The following is a 15,384-nucleotide window of genomic DNA, read 5'->3' as shown; positions in this document are numbered from 1 at the left end:
TAACCTGCACACCCTTGGATTGTGGGAGGAAACCCACACAGACAGACAGAGTCTCTGGAATCGAACCTGGGCCCCTGGTGCTGTGAGGCAGCAGTGCTAACCACTGAGCCACTGTACCATCCCTATACTGCATGCGAACAGACATGGTATATGTCACTGTCCATTTTTGGTCCAACCACCCAATACCAGTTTGTACGTTTCACTCGTATCTCCCATCTATTTTCATTGACAGCTACCATCCTAACCCTTTATTCCCTTCTCCTTAATATACTTGTCTGGCTTGTACTTAAATGCAGTAACACTTCCACATTTTTGCCATTCTTTCATGAAAGTTTCTTCTCCATTCCCTTTTTGATTTCTTGGTAACTATTTTATATTAATGGCCACCTGAGGAAGGATCACTCAATCTGAAACCTTAGTCTGATTTCTCTCTACAGGAACTAGACCTGTTCCGCTTTTCCAGCAATTTCTGTTTTTGTTTCTGAATCACAGCCTCTGCAGTTCTTTCAGTTTTTTAATATATTTAATGGCCTCTGGTTATACTACTACCCACAAAAGGTCTCTGTCTGCGTCTCTTTCTCCCCCCCCCCCCCCCCACTTCTCTCTGTCTCTCTCTGCCCCCCCCCCCCCCCCGTCTCGCTGTGTTTCTCTCTTGCGCGCGCGCTGTCTCTCGCTCTGCTATTCCTTTACAAACCGTATAATATAACAACCTTTTAAATCAGTTATTTGAGTGAAAATATTTAAAAGGTGTGCATAGCTGCTTTACCTAATTGCATCATTGGTGTGAGCTTACAATATGGTCAAGCTAGCAATATGGTCAGTTTCGTGGGTGGGTCCTGACTGACCAGAATGTATTTTTTATATGGGAAACTCCAAAATAATAAATTTCCTCTTAATCTTAGTATTTTGCTGGTTTGGTCAGTTGTGCTCAAACCCCTGCCCCTTCAAGACATTACGGATTATATAGGCCTTAAAAGAAAAGGTTTGTAATGTTACTAGAAATAATGGTAAAGCTGAGGAAAGGGAGGATTTTAGTGTATAGAAAAAAGAAAATCAAGAAACTGATCAACAAAGCGAGAATAGAAAATTAATGGAAGTTAGCAAAAAACAATTAAAAAGGGACTGTTGATGCTTTCATTGGTATGTATAAAGAGAATCTTTACTCAGATAAATGTGTCCTTTTACAGACAGGCAATCAGGAGAATCTATAATGGGGAATAGTAAAATGGCAGAGAAGGTGAATTATTATACTATCTCCTGACTTCACAGAGGAAGATGCAATATATCTCTCAGAATTCTAGGTCTAAAGCATGAGGCAGAATGAGAAATTGGTGGAAATTAGTATTAATAATGTTGTATTGGAGAAATTAATGGGACTGAAGGCTAATAGGTCTTTGGGACTTGATAGTCTACAGCTGCGAATGTTGAAGGAAGTAGCTATGGAAATATTGAATGCATTGGTTAGATTCTGCAACGGTTTCCGTAGATTAGAAGGTACCAAATGTCACTCCACTGATAAAGAAGGGAGGGAGAGATAAAAACTGGGGAACTACAGACCTTAACTTTATAACAGTAGTACAGAAAATACTAAAAATCTATAATAATAATCTGTGATAAACTGGCAAGGATAATAATGATCTAACTTGGTATAGTCAGTGTAAATTTGAGTGTGGAAAGTTGTTTCCCGAACTGGTGAAGTTTCTTCAGGATGTTACCCAAAGAACTGATCAAGGGAGTTAATGGCGCAGTATAAAACAAAAACTGAAATTGTTGGAAAATATCAGCAGGTCTGGCAGCATCTGTGGAGAGAAACCTGAGTTAACATTTCAGGTCCAGCAATCCTTCAGATCTGATGGTAGCTCGGGTAGTTGGTTTTTATGTAGGAGAGGGTAGGAGCAGGGCATAAGGAGTAAATGATGGGTGGAGATAGAGCTCAAAGAGGGAGAAGAACAGTTAGACAGACAAAGGAGTGGATAACAGTAGGTCTAGGAGAATGATAGCTGCTCATGAGGATTCTGGGTATTCGAAGATGGCGGATGGGGAAACATTTCTGACTGCAATAGGCTACTCCTTTTCTGAGGTATTTTTGGTGTTGGAGATGATTTCCTCGAATTCCAGGAGCAGCAATTACTGTTTTAGATACTGTTGCAATTGCTTTGGAACTTTGGGGGAAAAAAAGTAAAAACCACAGCACTTTTGAAAGGGAGAAGGACTGACAAAGGCACAACACATGGTCTGTAAGGGAGAGAGAGCGAGAAAGAAAACCACGCTGCTAACTGACACAGCAGTGAATCTGTGCAGTTACTGCCACAACTGTTTGAATTCATCTATCGCTGGACATTGGAGTGTGTCAAGGAAAACTTAAACAGCGAAATTCACAACTAATCTTGGAGAGACCTGTTTGGGAGAGGTCACAGCACAGAAAGAGAAAGGAAAATAGTTTTAAGTATCACCTTGCTGTAAATCTACAATAATAAGTAGAGTGGGTTCTTTCTTGATTTATGTTTTTATTGGGATCTGTCTCTTGATTACATTTTTAAAATATAAGCCATAAATATTAAGTTAGTCTGGAGTGGTGTTTTGTAGAGCAATAAGACAGTACTATTTTCTGGGTCTGTAGATTGGAAGGAGCAAAATGGCCTTTAGTGTAGTGATATGCTCCTCTTGTCAGATGTGGGAGTTTCAGGAGAGTTTAAGGGTTACTGAGGATTAATAAATGTTGGGAATCCTGTCGGATCAAATGGATCGGTTCAAGCAACAGTTGGAGGTAATTTGGAATTTACAAGAGCTAGGGGGTATGATAGTTGGCAGTTAGGGGAAGGGGAAAAAAGCCGCAGATACAGTCAGGTAGATGGGTTAACTCCAAGAAAGGTAAAAACAATGACTGCAGATGCTGGAAACCAGATTCTGGATTAGTGGTGCTGGAAGAGCACAGCAGTTCAGGCAGCATCCGAGGACAGGCAAAGCAGGCAGTACAAGAGTCTTCTGTGGCTATCCCCATTTCAAACAAGGATGCTGTTTTGGAAAATGTAGGGGGTGATGGACTTAAGGGGAATGTAGCACGAACAGCCAAGTTTCTGGCATCAAGACTGGCTCTAATGTAATGAGGGATACATCGGGTTCCAAACGATCGATTGTGTTAGGGGACTCTCTAGTCAGGGGCACAGACAGATGGTTCTGTGGCCAGCAGGGAAAAATCAGAATGGTATGTTGCTTCCCTGGTGCCAGGATCAAGGATATCTGAGGGTGCAGAATGTTCTCAAAGGGGAGAGGGACCAGCAAGAGGTCATTGTACACATTGGTACTAATGATATGGGAAGGGAAAAGGATGAGAATCTGAAGGGAAAATACAAAGTTAGGCAGGAATTTAAACAGGAGGTCCTCAAGGGTAGTAATATCTGGATTGCTCCCGGTGCTACGAGCTAGTGAGGGTAGAATAGGAGGATAGAGCAGATGAATGTGTGGCTGAAGAGCTGGTGTATGGGAGAAGGATTCACATTTTTGGGTCATTGAAATCTCTCTCTGGGTAGAAGTGACCTGTGCAAGAAGGATGGATTGCAACTGAATTAGAAGTGGACTGATGTACTGGCAGGGAGGTTTGCTAGAGTTACTCAGGAGGATTTAAATAGTAAGGGGGTGTGGTGGGATCCAGGGAGATACTGAGGAAAGAGATCAACCTGAGACTGGTACACTTGAGAAAAGAAGCAAGTCAAATAGTCAGAGCAGGCAGAGAACAAGATAGGATTGATAAATTAAACTGCATTTATTTCAGTGCAAGGGGCCTAACCGAGAAGGCAGATGAACTCGGGGCATGGTTAGGAACATGGGACTGGGATATCATAGCACAGAGACGTGGCTCAGGACTGGCAGGATACAAATGCTACAGTAAGGATAGAAAGGGAGGCAAGAGAGGAGGGGGAGTGGCATTTATGATGAGGGATAGCATTACAGCTGTATTTAGGGAGGATATTCCCGGAAATACATCCAGGGAGGTTATTTGGTTGGAATGGAGAAATGAGAAAGGGATGATCACCTTATTGGGATTGTACTATAGATCCCCTAATAGTCAGAGGGAAATTGAGAAACAAACACTTGTAAGGGCATTTCAATTATCTGGAAGAATAATAGGGTGGTTATAGTAGGGGATTTAAACTTTAGAAACATAGACTGGGACTGCCATCGTGTTAAGGGTTTAGATGGAGAGGAATTTAAGAGTCTACAAGAACATTTTCTGATTCAGTATGTGGATGTACCTCTTAGAGAAGGTGCAAAACGTGACCTACTCTTAGGAACTAAGGCAGGGCAGGTGACTGAGGTGTCAGTGGGGGAGCACTTTGGGGCCAGCGACCATCATTCTATTAGTTCTAAAAGTGATGGAAAAGGATGGACCAAATCTAACAGTTGAAGTTCTAAATTGGAGGAAGGCTAATTTTGACGGTATTAGACAAGAACGTTTAAAAGCTGATTGGGTGCAGATGTTCGCAGGTAAAGGGACGGCTGGAAAATGGGAAGCCTTCAGAAATGAGATAACGAGAATCCAGAGAAAGTATATTCCTGTCAGGGTGAAAGGGAAGACTGGTAGGTATAGGGAATGCTGGATGACTAGAGAAATTGAGGGTTTAGTTAAGAAAAAAAAGGAAGCAAATGTCAGGTATAGGTAGGATAGATCGCATGCACCCTTAGAGTATAAAGGCAGTAGGAGTATACTTAAGAAGGAAATCAGGAGGGCAAAACGGGGACATGAGATAGCTTTGGCAAATGGGGTTAAGGAGAATCCAAAGGGTTTTTACAAATATATTAAGGTCAAAAGGGTAACTAGGGAGAGAATAGGGCCCCTCAAAGATCAGCAAGGCAGCCTTTGTGTGGAGCTGCAGGAGATGGGGTAGGTACTAAACGAGTATTTTGCGTCAGTGTTTATTGTGGAGAAGGGCATGGAAAATGTAGAATGTGGAGAATTAGATGGTGACATCTTGAAAAAGATCGATGTTACAGAGGAGAATATGTTAGATGCCTTGAAACGCATAAAGGTGGATAAATCCCAGGACCTGATCTGGTGTGCCCTATAACTCTGTGGGAAGCGAGGGAAGTGATTGCTGGGCCTCTTACTGAGATACTTGTATCATCGATAGTCACAGGCAAGGTGCCAGAAGACTGGAGGTTGGCTAACTTGGTACCATTATGTCAGAAAGATGGTAAGAGAGCCAGGGAGCTATAGACTAGTGAGTTTGACGTCACTGGTGGGTAAGTTGTTGGAAAGAATCCTGAGGGACCGGATTTATCTGTTGTTGTGGTTCTGTTCGCCGAGCTGGAAGTTTTTGTTGCAACAACTTCCAGCTCGGCGAACAGAACCACAACAACGAGCACCCGAGCTACAAATCTTCGCACAAACTTTGAGGATTTATCTGTTTTTGGAAAGGCAAGGACTGATTAGAGATGGTCACCATGGCTTTCTGCATGGGAAATCATGTCTCTCAAACTTGATTGAGTTTCTTGAAAAGGTAACAGAGGATTGATGAGGGCAGAGCTGTGGACACGATCTGTGTGGACTTCAGTAAGGCATGCAACAAGGTTCCCCATAGGAGACTGGTTAGCAAGTTTGGATCTCATGGAATACAGAGAGAACTAGCCATTTGGATACAGAACTGGCTCAAAGGTAGAAAACAGAGGGTTGTTTTTCAGACTGGAAGGCCTGTGGCCAGAGGAGTCCCACACAAAATGGTGCTGGGTCCTCTACTTTTTGCCATTTTATATAAATGATTTGGATGTGAGCATAAGAGGTATAGTTAGTAAGTTTGCAGATGACACCAAAATTGGAGGTCGACAGCAAAGAGGGTTACCTCAGATTACAACGTGATATTGATCAGATGGGCCAATGGGCTGAGGAGAGGCAGATGGAGTTTAATTTAGGTAAACACGAGGTGCTGCATTTTTGGGAAAACAAACCCTAGCAAGGACTTATACAGTTAACGGTAAGGTTGTTGAGAGTGTGGCTGAACAAAGAGACCTTGGAGTGCAGGTTCATAGCTCCTTGAAAGTGGAGTCGCAGGTAGATAGGATAGTGTAGAAGGCATTTGGTATGCTTTTCTTTATTGGTCAGATCATTGAAGATATGAGTTGGGAAGTCATGCTGCAGCTGTACAAGGCGTTGGTTCGGCCACTTTTATAATATTGTGTGCAATTCTGGTCTTCCTATTGGAAAGATGTTGTGAAACTTGAACGGGTTCAGAAAAAAATTACAAGGATGTTGCCAGGGTTTGAGGATTTGAGCTATAGGCTGGGGCTGTTTTCTCTAGAGCTCAAGGGCTGAAGGGTGACCTCCAAAGAGGATTATAAAATCATAAGAGGCATGGATAGGATAAATAGACCAAGTCTTTTCTCTGGGGTCGGGGAGTCCAGAACTAGAGGGCATAGGTTTAGGGTAAGAGAGGAAAGATACAAAAGAGACCGTAGGGTAACTCTTTCATGTAGAGTGTGGGTGTGTGTATGTAATGAGGTGTCAGAGGAAGTGGTGGAGGCTGGTATAATTGCAACTTTTAAAAGGCATCTGGATGGGTATATGCTATGGGCCTTTCTAATCTGCGGTACACCTTTGGTTGGTGTCTTTGTATCCTTCAGTCCTCTATCCCATTGAGACTTGCACCTTCCAAATTATGTGGCATCCCTATTAGATTAGATTAGATTACTTTACAGTGTGGAAACAGGCCCTTCGGCCCAACAAGTCCACACCGACCCGCCGAAGCGTAACCCACCCATACCCCGACATTTACCCCTTACCTAACACTACGGGGAATTTAGCATGGCCAATTCACCTGACCTGCACATCTTTGGACTGTGGGAGGAAACCGGAGCACCCGGAGGAAACCCACGCAGACACGGGGAGAACGTGCAAACTCCACACAGTCAGTCGCCTGAGGCGGGAATTGAACCCGGGTCTCTGGCGCTGCGAGGCAGCAGTGCTAACCACTGTGCCACCGTGCCACCCACAACTATTCATACTATCAGAATATGCTACCTCTCCATTTAGCTGTGAATTGCCTATTTACCCTATCTATGCCCCTCAATTTTGTAAACCGCTATAAGGTCACCCCTCAGCCTCCGACGCTCCAGGGAAAACAGCCCCAGCCTGTTCAGCTTGTTCCTATAGCTCAACTCCTCCAACCCTGGCAACATCCTTGTAAATTATTTCTGAACCCTTTCAGGTTTCACAATATTTTTCCGATAGGAAGGAGACCAGAATTGCACGCAATATTCTAACAGTGGCCTAACCAATGTCCTGTACAGCCGCAACATGACCTCTCAACTCCTGCACTCAATACTCTGACCAATAAAGGAAAGCATACCAAACGCCGCCTTCACTATTCTATCTACCTGCAACCCCACTTTCAAGGAGCTATGAGCCTGCACTCCAAGGTCTCTTTGTTCAGCAACACTCCCTAGGACCTTACCATTAAGTGTATAAGTCCTGCTAAGATTTGCTTTCCCAAAATGCAGCACCTCACATTTATTTGAATTAAACTCCATCTGCCACTTCTCAGCCCATTGGCCCATCTGGTCAAGATCCTGTTGTAATCTGAGGTAACCTTCTTCGCTGTCCACTACACCTCCAATTTTGGTGTCATCTGCAAACTTACTCACTCTTCTGCTCGCATCCAAATCATTTATGTAAATGACAAAAAGTAGAGGGCCCAGCATCGATCCTTGTGGCACACCACTGGTCACAGGCCTCCAGTCTGAAAAAGAACCCTCCACCACCACCCTCTGTCTTCTACCTTCTGTATCCAAATGGCTAGTTCTCCCTGTACTCCATAAGGTCTAACCTTGCTAATCAGTCTCCCATGGGGAACCTTGTCGAATGCCTTACTGAAGTCCATATAGGTCACATCTACTGCTCTGCCCTCATCAATCTTCTTTGTTACTACTTCAAAAAACTCAATCAAGTTTGTGAGACATGATTTCCCACGCACAAATCCATGTTGACTATCCCTAATCAGTCCTTGCCTTTCCAAATACATGTACATCCTGTCCCTCAGGTTTCCCTCCAACAACTTGCCCACCACCGACGTCAGGCTCACCGGTCTATAATTCCCTGGCTTGTCTTTACCACCCTTCTTAAACAGTGGCACCACGGTTGCCAACCTCCAGTCTTCTGGCACCTCACCTATGACTATTGATGATACAAATATCTCAGCAAGAGGCCCAGCAATCACTTCTCTAGCTTCCCACAGAGTTCTAGGGTATACCTGATCAGGTCCTGGGGATTTATCCACCTTTAACCGTTTCAAGGCATCCAGTACTTCCTCCTCTGTAATCTGGACATTTTGCAAAATGTCACCATCTATTTCCCTTCAGTCTATATCTTCCATATCCTTTCCACAGTAAATACTGATGCAAAATATTTATTTAGTATCTTTCCCATTTTCTGTGGTTCCACACAAAGGCCGCCTTGCTGATCTTTGAGGGGCCCTATTCTCTCCCTAGTTACCCTTTTGTCCTTAATATATTTGTAAAAACCCTTTGGATTCTCCCTTATTCTATTTGCCAAAGCTATCTCATGTCCCCGTTTTGCCCTCCTGATTTCCCTCTTAAGTATACTCCTACTGCCTTTATACTCTTCTGAGGATTCACTCGATCTATCCTGTCTATACCTGACATATGCTTCCTTCTCTTTCTTAACCAGACCCTCAATTTCTTTAGTCATCCAGTATTCCCTATACCTACCAGCCTTCCCTTTCACCCTGACAGGAATATACTTTCTCTGGATTCTCGTTATCTCATTTCTGAAGGCTCCCCATTTTCCAGCCGTCCCTTTACCTGCGAGCATCTGCATTTAATCGGCTTTCAAAAGTTCTTGCCTAATACTGTCAAAATTAGCCTTTCTCCAATTTAGAACTTCAACTTTTAGATCCGGTCTATCCTTTTCCATCACTATTTTAAATCTAATAGGATTATGGTCACTGGCCCCAAAGTGCTCCCCCACTGACACCTCAGTCACCTGCCCTGCCTTATTTCCCAAGAGTAGGTCATGTTTTGCACCTTCTCTAGTAGGTACATCTACATACTGAATCAGAAAATTGTCTTGTACACACTTAAGAAATTCCTCTCCATCTAAACCTTTAACACTATGGCAGTCCCAGTCGATGTTTGGAAAGTTAAAATCCCCTACCATAACCACCCTATTATTCTTACAGACAGCTGAGATCTCCTTACAAGTTTGTTTCTCAATTTCCCTCTGACTATTGGGGGGGTCTATAATACAATCCCAATAAGGTGATCATCCCTTTCTTATTTCTCCGTTCCACCCAAATAACGTCCCTGGATGTATTTCGGGAAATATCCTCCCTCAGCACAGCTATAATGCTATCCCTTATCAAAAATGCCACTCCCCTCCTCTCTTGCCTCCCTTTCTATCCTTCTTGTCGCATTTGTATCGTGGAACATTAAGCTGCCAGTCCTGCCCATCCCTGAGCCATGTTTCTGTAATTGCTATGATATCCCAGTCCCATGTTCCTAACCATGGCCTGAGTTCATCTGCCTTCCCTGTTAGGCCCCTTGTATTGAAATAAATGCAGTTTTAATTTATTAGTCCTACCTTATCCCTGCTTGCCCTGACTGTTTGACTCTCTCCTGTTCTCAGCTGTACCCGTCTCAGATTGATCTCTTTCCTCACTATCTCTCTGGGTTCTCCCCCCCCAATCCTTACTAGTTTAAATCCTCCCAAGCAGTTCTCGCAAATTATATTAGTCCCCTTCCAATTTAGGTGCAATCCGTCCTTCGTGTACAGGTCACTTCTACCCCAAAAGAGATTCCAATGATCCAAAAATGTGAATCCTTCTCCCATACACCAACTCCTCAGCCATGCATTCATCTGCTCTATCCTCCTATTCCTGCCCTCACTACCTCGTCGCACTGGGAGTAATCCAGATATTACTACCCTTGAGGACCTCCTTTTTAAATTCCTGCCTAACTCTCTGTAATCTCCCTTTAGAATCTCAACCTTATCCCTTCCTATGGTCATTGGTTCCAATGTGGACAATGACCTCCTGCTGGCCCCTCTTCCCCCATGAGAACTTCTGCACCTTCTCCAAGACATCCTTGATCCTGGCACCAGGGAAACAACACACCAATCTGCTTTTTCTCTGCTGGCCACAGAAACGTCTGTCTGTACCTCTGACTACAGAGTCCCCTAACACAATTGATCTCATGGAACCTGACGTTCCCTTGATTCATTAGAGCCAGTCTCAATACCAGAAACTTGGCTGTTTGTGCTACGTTCCCCTGAGAATCCATCACCCCCTACGTTATCTAAAACAGCATACGTGTTTGAAATGGGTATATCCAACCTTCCTGGAGTTGGTTCTCTCGGGCGCTCTCTCGCGCTCTCACTCTGTCTCACACATTCTCTCTCGCGCGGAGAGAGAGAGCCTGTGCTTGCTCTTGCTCTCTCTCTCGCTCTCTCTCGCTCTCGCTCTCGCTCTCGCTCTCGCTCCCTCACTCTCGTGCCTGCTCAGCCAGCTATGCTCACGTTCCTTGAATTAATTTTTTAATGCGGTCATTTACAGCCTGCTAAGTAATTTTCTGCATGTTGAAGATTTTGTCATGCATATAATAAAACATGAAATTGTCCTTTGGAGTTCTTTATCATCAGGGCTGCTCCTACATGTTGTCGTTACTCGTGTTCCTTTGCTGAGTCAGTTCCTCCAGGTCACCTCCTTCTGTTTGTTCAATCTTCAGACCCCTTGCATTGCAGTGGATGAATCCGGTTTTAGCAAAAAAAAACAGTTGCTTCAGTAAAGCTATCAAAATGTGTTTTTTTTAATTCCTCAAAGTGAGCTTATCATCTCTCTGGTCAATCAACAGCTCCTACCTCTCTCCTTTTTGACTCCTTCATCCATTTTAACATCCTTTTGTCTCTGGCTGATCAGATCCCCAAACACAGTTCCTACGTCTGCTCAGTTAAAGCAGTCTCCCTGATGCTTGACTTTCTCTTTCACACTGCACACTTGGTTCAACAGCTCTAACGTTTCTAATGTGAATCCTCTATCTGTTTGCACTCTCTGTCAACTCTGCATTTGGCTTTATGAAGAATTTATCATGGAAGCTGCCTCCATTAACCTTATCAGGCTCCAATTGTATCCTGTCTTCAGGAATCCTGAAGAAGGGCTTATGCCCGAAACATCGATTCTCCTGTTCCCTGGATGCTGCCTGACCTGCTGCGCTTTTCCAGCAACACATTTTCAGCTCTGATCTCCAGCATCTGCAGTCCTCACTTTCTCCTCCAATTGTATGCTGCAGTGCTGTCACTGGCAGTGTGCAGTTGCACTGAGTTTATGCAAAACAGTTTCCATTATAAAAACGGATATAGAATGAATAACTCTAAAATGAGTGAGGTTATAATCTCTGCACCATGGTCCACTTCATCCTCTGCTTTTTTACTGTTGTTCTACCTACAGCTGTTGACTACTTCTGTGCACCAATGAAAAATAGTACATGGTCTTCTAATATCTACTGTTGCTGCTTATTGAGAAAATTGCTTCTCATGAGTCACTGCATTACCTCCTTTCTCTAATTCTGGCTTTTGTAAGCCCTCCAAACTGTCTGTTCTGCCATCTGTCGGTTTCCTGACTTGTATCATGGGCCTTAGTCCGTGACTAGTACCATCTCGCTTATCAACAAAACAAAAATGCAGGCAACTAGATCTAGTTCTGAGGAGTCATACCGGGCTCGAAACATTAACTCTGCTTCTGTCTTAATGGATGCTGCCAACTGTGCAGAGTTTCTCCATCATTCAATGTTTGCCTTTGATCTAGCTCCATGCGTTGTTGAGCCATGTACAGAAGGCACCTAATTTTACTGCAGCTCGCAAGAGAAATTGGGATCAGCAGCAACACGTGCTGGCAGGTGGGACTAGATTAGATTGGGATATTTGGTCAGCATGGATGAGTTGGACCGAAGGGTCTGTTTCCATGCTGTATATCTCTGACTCTAATATCAGCCTCCAGTTATTCTGTTTTTCTGTTTTAAGTTGGGATGATGGGAGAATTGTTTCTATTTATTACATTTCATTGCTCAATGTCCTCTTCTAATCCTTGCTGTACCTGACCTGGCTTTGCTCAATATCCAGTTAAACGTATTTCTTGTCGGAGTCTTATGAAAGTCTATCTAACAGCAGTTTGAGCTCTTCCCTAGAGGTTCAACCTTGAACCATCTAGTCCCTGGACTACAAAGAGCTTTTATGTTCTTGTGGCTGTATAAGTCAGCGATATCTTCAGACTGTTTCTCTGTGGTACTGCTTGTGCCCTTTTGCCTTCCATAGCTTTAGGATTGCGACTAAATTAAATTGAAAATGATGGACCTCCTCATCTCCAATGACTCTGGCTTATTGTAGCAAAGACAGAAAATATTGTGGATGCTGTTGCAAGAATAATCGTTAATGTTTAGGGTCTGTAACCACTTACCACAATCGGTTACAGACCTGAAATGTTAACTCTGGCAGCATCTTTAGAGAGAGAAAAACAGGCATGCTAATAATTTTGAGCATTTTCTGTTTTTTTTTAATATAAACTCAGTGTTTATTGCTAAGACAGATGCAACTGCAGTTGTGGTAGGAGTTGGGTGTTATTTCTGTTGTCAGGTTATCAGCTATTACTGCTTCAGTCACTTTCAGTTTATAGTGACTAGAATCAGATGTTAATGCCCAATATTTGGAAATTGCTGCTTTTAGCCAAGTGGGTTTTTAAATTCACTGTTCATGTTTAAAGTTAGATCATGGTTTGATTTAAGATTCACGTGATGCTCAAATAAATCTTCAGGCATCTCTCTGACGAGGGGAAGGTCCCAGACTGTCCCAGAGGTTGCTTCATTTGGAAAGGGGTATTCGCAATCGCCACCATTTCTCACCTTGCTTTTGGTTCTGAAGAAGGCTCACTGGACTCGAAATGTTAACTGTTTTTTTCCCTTCCACAGATGCTGCCAGATCTGCTGAGTTTCTCCAGCACTTTGCTTACAATTAAAACATATACAAAAGATGTTTTATGTAGACTTCCACACACTGGAGTGTTTTTACTTCGACAACTCGTCTGTCTCTGTCGCTCTCACTCGCTGTCCTGCCACTCTGGCTTTCATTGTTGTCTTTCTTGTCGGGCTGCTGACCTAACACAACATTTACATAATGAGAACATCCAAATACACCTTACTTAGTTTCCACTGGAAATTCATACCTTTTTTTTTCCCCCGATCTCTATCTCAATCTCCATCCTGTTCAAGTGCTCTGGGTCAAGCCTCAAAACTATATCTCACCCATTGTTTAAGACTGCATAGCTCTACCTCTGCACCCTTGACTGCCATCGCTTGTACCTCTCTTGCTTACACCTTCTCCACCTCTGCTTTTCATTGCATTGTGACTTAAACTTCAGTCCCCATGACCTTCACTGTATACGAACACCAATTCATCCAAAGCTGCAGTCTGTCTCCTTGAAAGACTTCCTTGCCTATTGCCTATCACCCTCTACACTTGCTGAATTCCATTGGCCCCTTGCCCTATGTTGGGCTCCATTTACAATTTGCCAGACTCTTACCCTAACCTGTCTCTGCAGCTTTTTCTATTACTATGTTCCAGTTTTCTTGTCTTATGGACTTGTTGTTTTTTGCTGTTGGCCTCCTGGTGCATGGCGATCAGTTGTCCGTTTTCTTCATGGAGTAATCTCTCACCAAGCCTCTCTGTTTCTACCCCCTGTCAGGTTTTAACCCTTTCCTGGAAAAAATCTCAGCACGTCTGGCAGCATCTCTGGAGAGAGAAACCGTGTTAACATTTGGAGTCCGGTATGACTCTTTGGCAGCAACTCTCCGGTTCCTAGCACCTGCAGTATTTTGTTTTTATTTGACTCTTTCACCTTTTAACCATGTCTCTAGCCAGCTCTTCTAAAACTTCTCAAACAATAGTACAAGACATGTGATATTGCAGGGTGATGTACAAATACAAAGTGGTTGATCACAGAACTGGCTTCGCCATGTTACTGTGTGTGACTGAGGAAGCGGAGTATGCATGCACAGCTTGGATGATAGGTATGCAAACAGTAACTCTCTCTCCTCACATTCCTCCATTTTAGCAATTTCTTTTCGCCAATTGTCATCTGTCACCAATACTTCATGTTCCAAATGGAAATTGAGGAGTAGGATGACGGAGTGCAGTTGTTTAACTTGCTTTCTATGCTCGGAAATGGTATAGAAGACTTTTTTTTTCTTGAGTTTAAATATCAAAAGAAAGTTTCAGCATCTCATTCTTTCTACACCAATACTTTATTTGTATTCTGCTGAGGATAATCCAGTGAAACTGTAATGTTACACTTCCGATTTTTTAAAATGTCCTTTTACAGTAAACTCTAACTCTTGTTTTCAGGTTCTGCAGGTCTTTCATTGTTCCCAGCCCCCTTGAATGAACCTTTCACTGTGTCATTAGCCAATGCAGCCATCACCACTACTGTGCCAGGTATGCCCAGTCCAATGGTACATGTGGACTTTGAACAGACTTTTGTTGTGCACCCTCCCCATGGCAGCAATGAATTTGTGATTATCAGTTATTTGGTATATTCTGTACATGTTTGTTAAGCTGCTTATTTGTTTAAAAACTTTGTGATCAACTACTACCAAGAGGTGTAAAATTATGCCTTTGTCCTCACCATGCCCCCCTCTGTCAATCCTTGCTATGTCAAAGGAATTCCCTTATCCCTCTATTAACCTAGTGTTTGTTCAGTAAAAGGGTTAAGAAATACAAAGAAATGCGGGACGTAGAAGGTCACCCGAGGAGGCAATGCAAAATGGGCGATGGTTTACACTTTATAGTACGTTATTCATTTTTGTCTTTTAACTACTTATGTAGAGCTACATAGCAATCACAATATGGAAATGGGTTTTTGGCCTCCTTTTAATCTTCGTGGGCAGTATTCCTAATCCCATGGATCTACTCTGTTCCCGTTACACCATATTTCCTCTCTTTCCAACAACTAATCTAATCTATTTTTGAGCTCCTTGCTATCCACCCTGTCTGTACCTCTCATGATTTTGTAGACTGCAATCAGGTCCCCCCCTCAACCACCTCCTTTCGAATGAAAATAATCCTAATCTACTCAACCTCTCTTCATAGCCAGCCCCCTCCATACCAGGCAACATCCTGGTGACCCTCCTCTGCACCCTCTCCAAAGCATCCACATCCTTTTGGTAATGTGGCGACCAGAACTGTACGCAGTATTTCACCTGTGGCTGAACCAAAGTCCTATACAACTGTAACATGACCTGCCAACCCTTGTACTCAATACCCCGTCTGATGAAGGAAAGCATGCTTGACCACTCTACTGACCTGTGTTGCCACTTTCAGGGAACAATGAACCT

General features: G+C 43.2%; 1 protein-coding gene across 1 annotated transcript in view; it reads left to right on the top strand.

The window, feature by feature from the left end:
* Window positions 1–15,384, top strand: part of LOC122543390 (Golgi reassembly-stacking protein 2-like) — a 69,731-nt gene that overhangs the window by 44,201 nt on the left and 10,146 nt on the right. The window contains exon 8 of the mRNA XM_043682075.2: window positions 14,396–14,485. Within this exon, the coding sequence (XP_043538010.1) occupies window positions 14,396–14,485 (90 nt within the window). The remainder of the gene's footprint in view (window positions 1–14,395; window positions 14,486–15,384) is intronic.

This window comes from Chiloscyllium plagiosum, unplaced genomic scaffold (genome assembly GCF_037043375.1).
Source record: "Chiloscyllium plagiosum isolate Xiang-an unplaced genomic scaffold, Cpla_swu_hap1 HiC_scaffold_53X, whole genome shotgun sequence".
In the NCBI taxonomy this organism is placed as follows: Eukaryota; Metazoa; Chordata; class Chondrichthyes; order Orectolobiformes; family Hemiscylliidae; genus Chiloscyllium; species Chiloscyllium plagiosum.
Note: the sequence above shows the minus strand (reverse complement) of the source record. Positions and strands in the feature narration are given on the sequence as shown.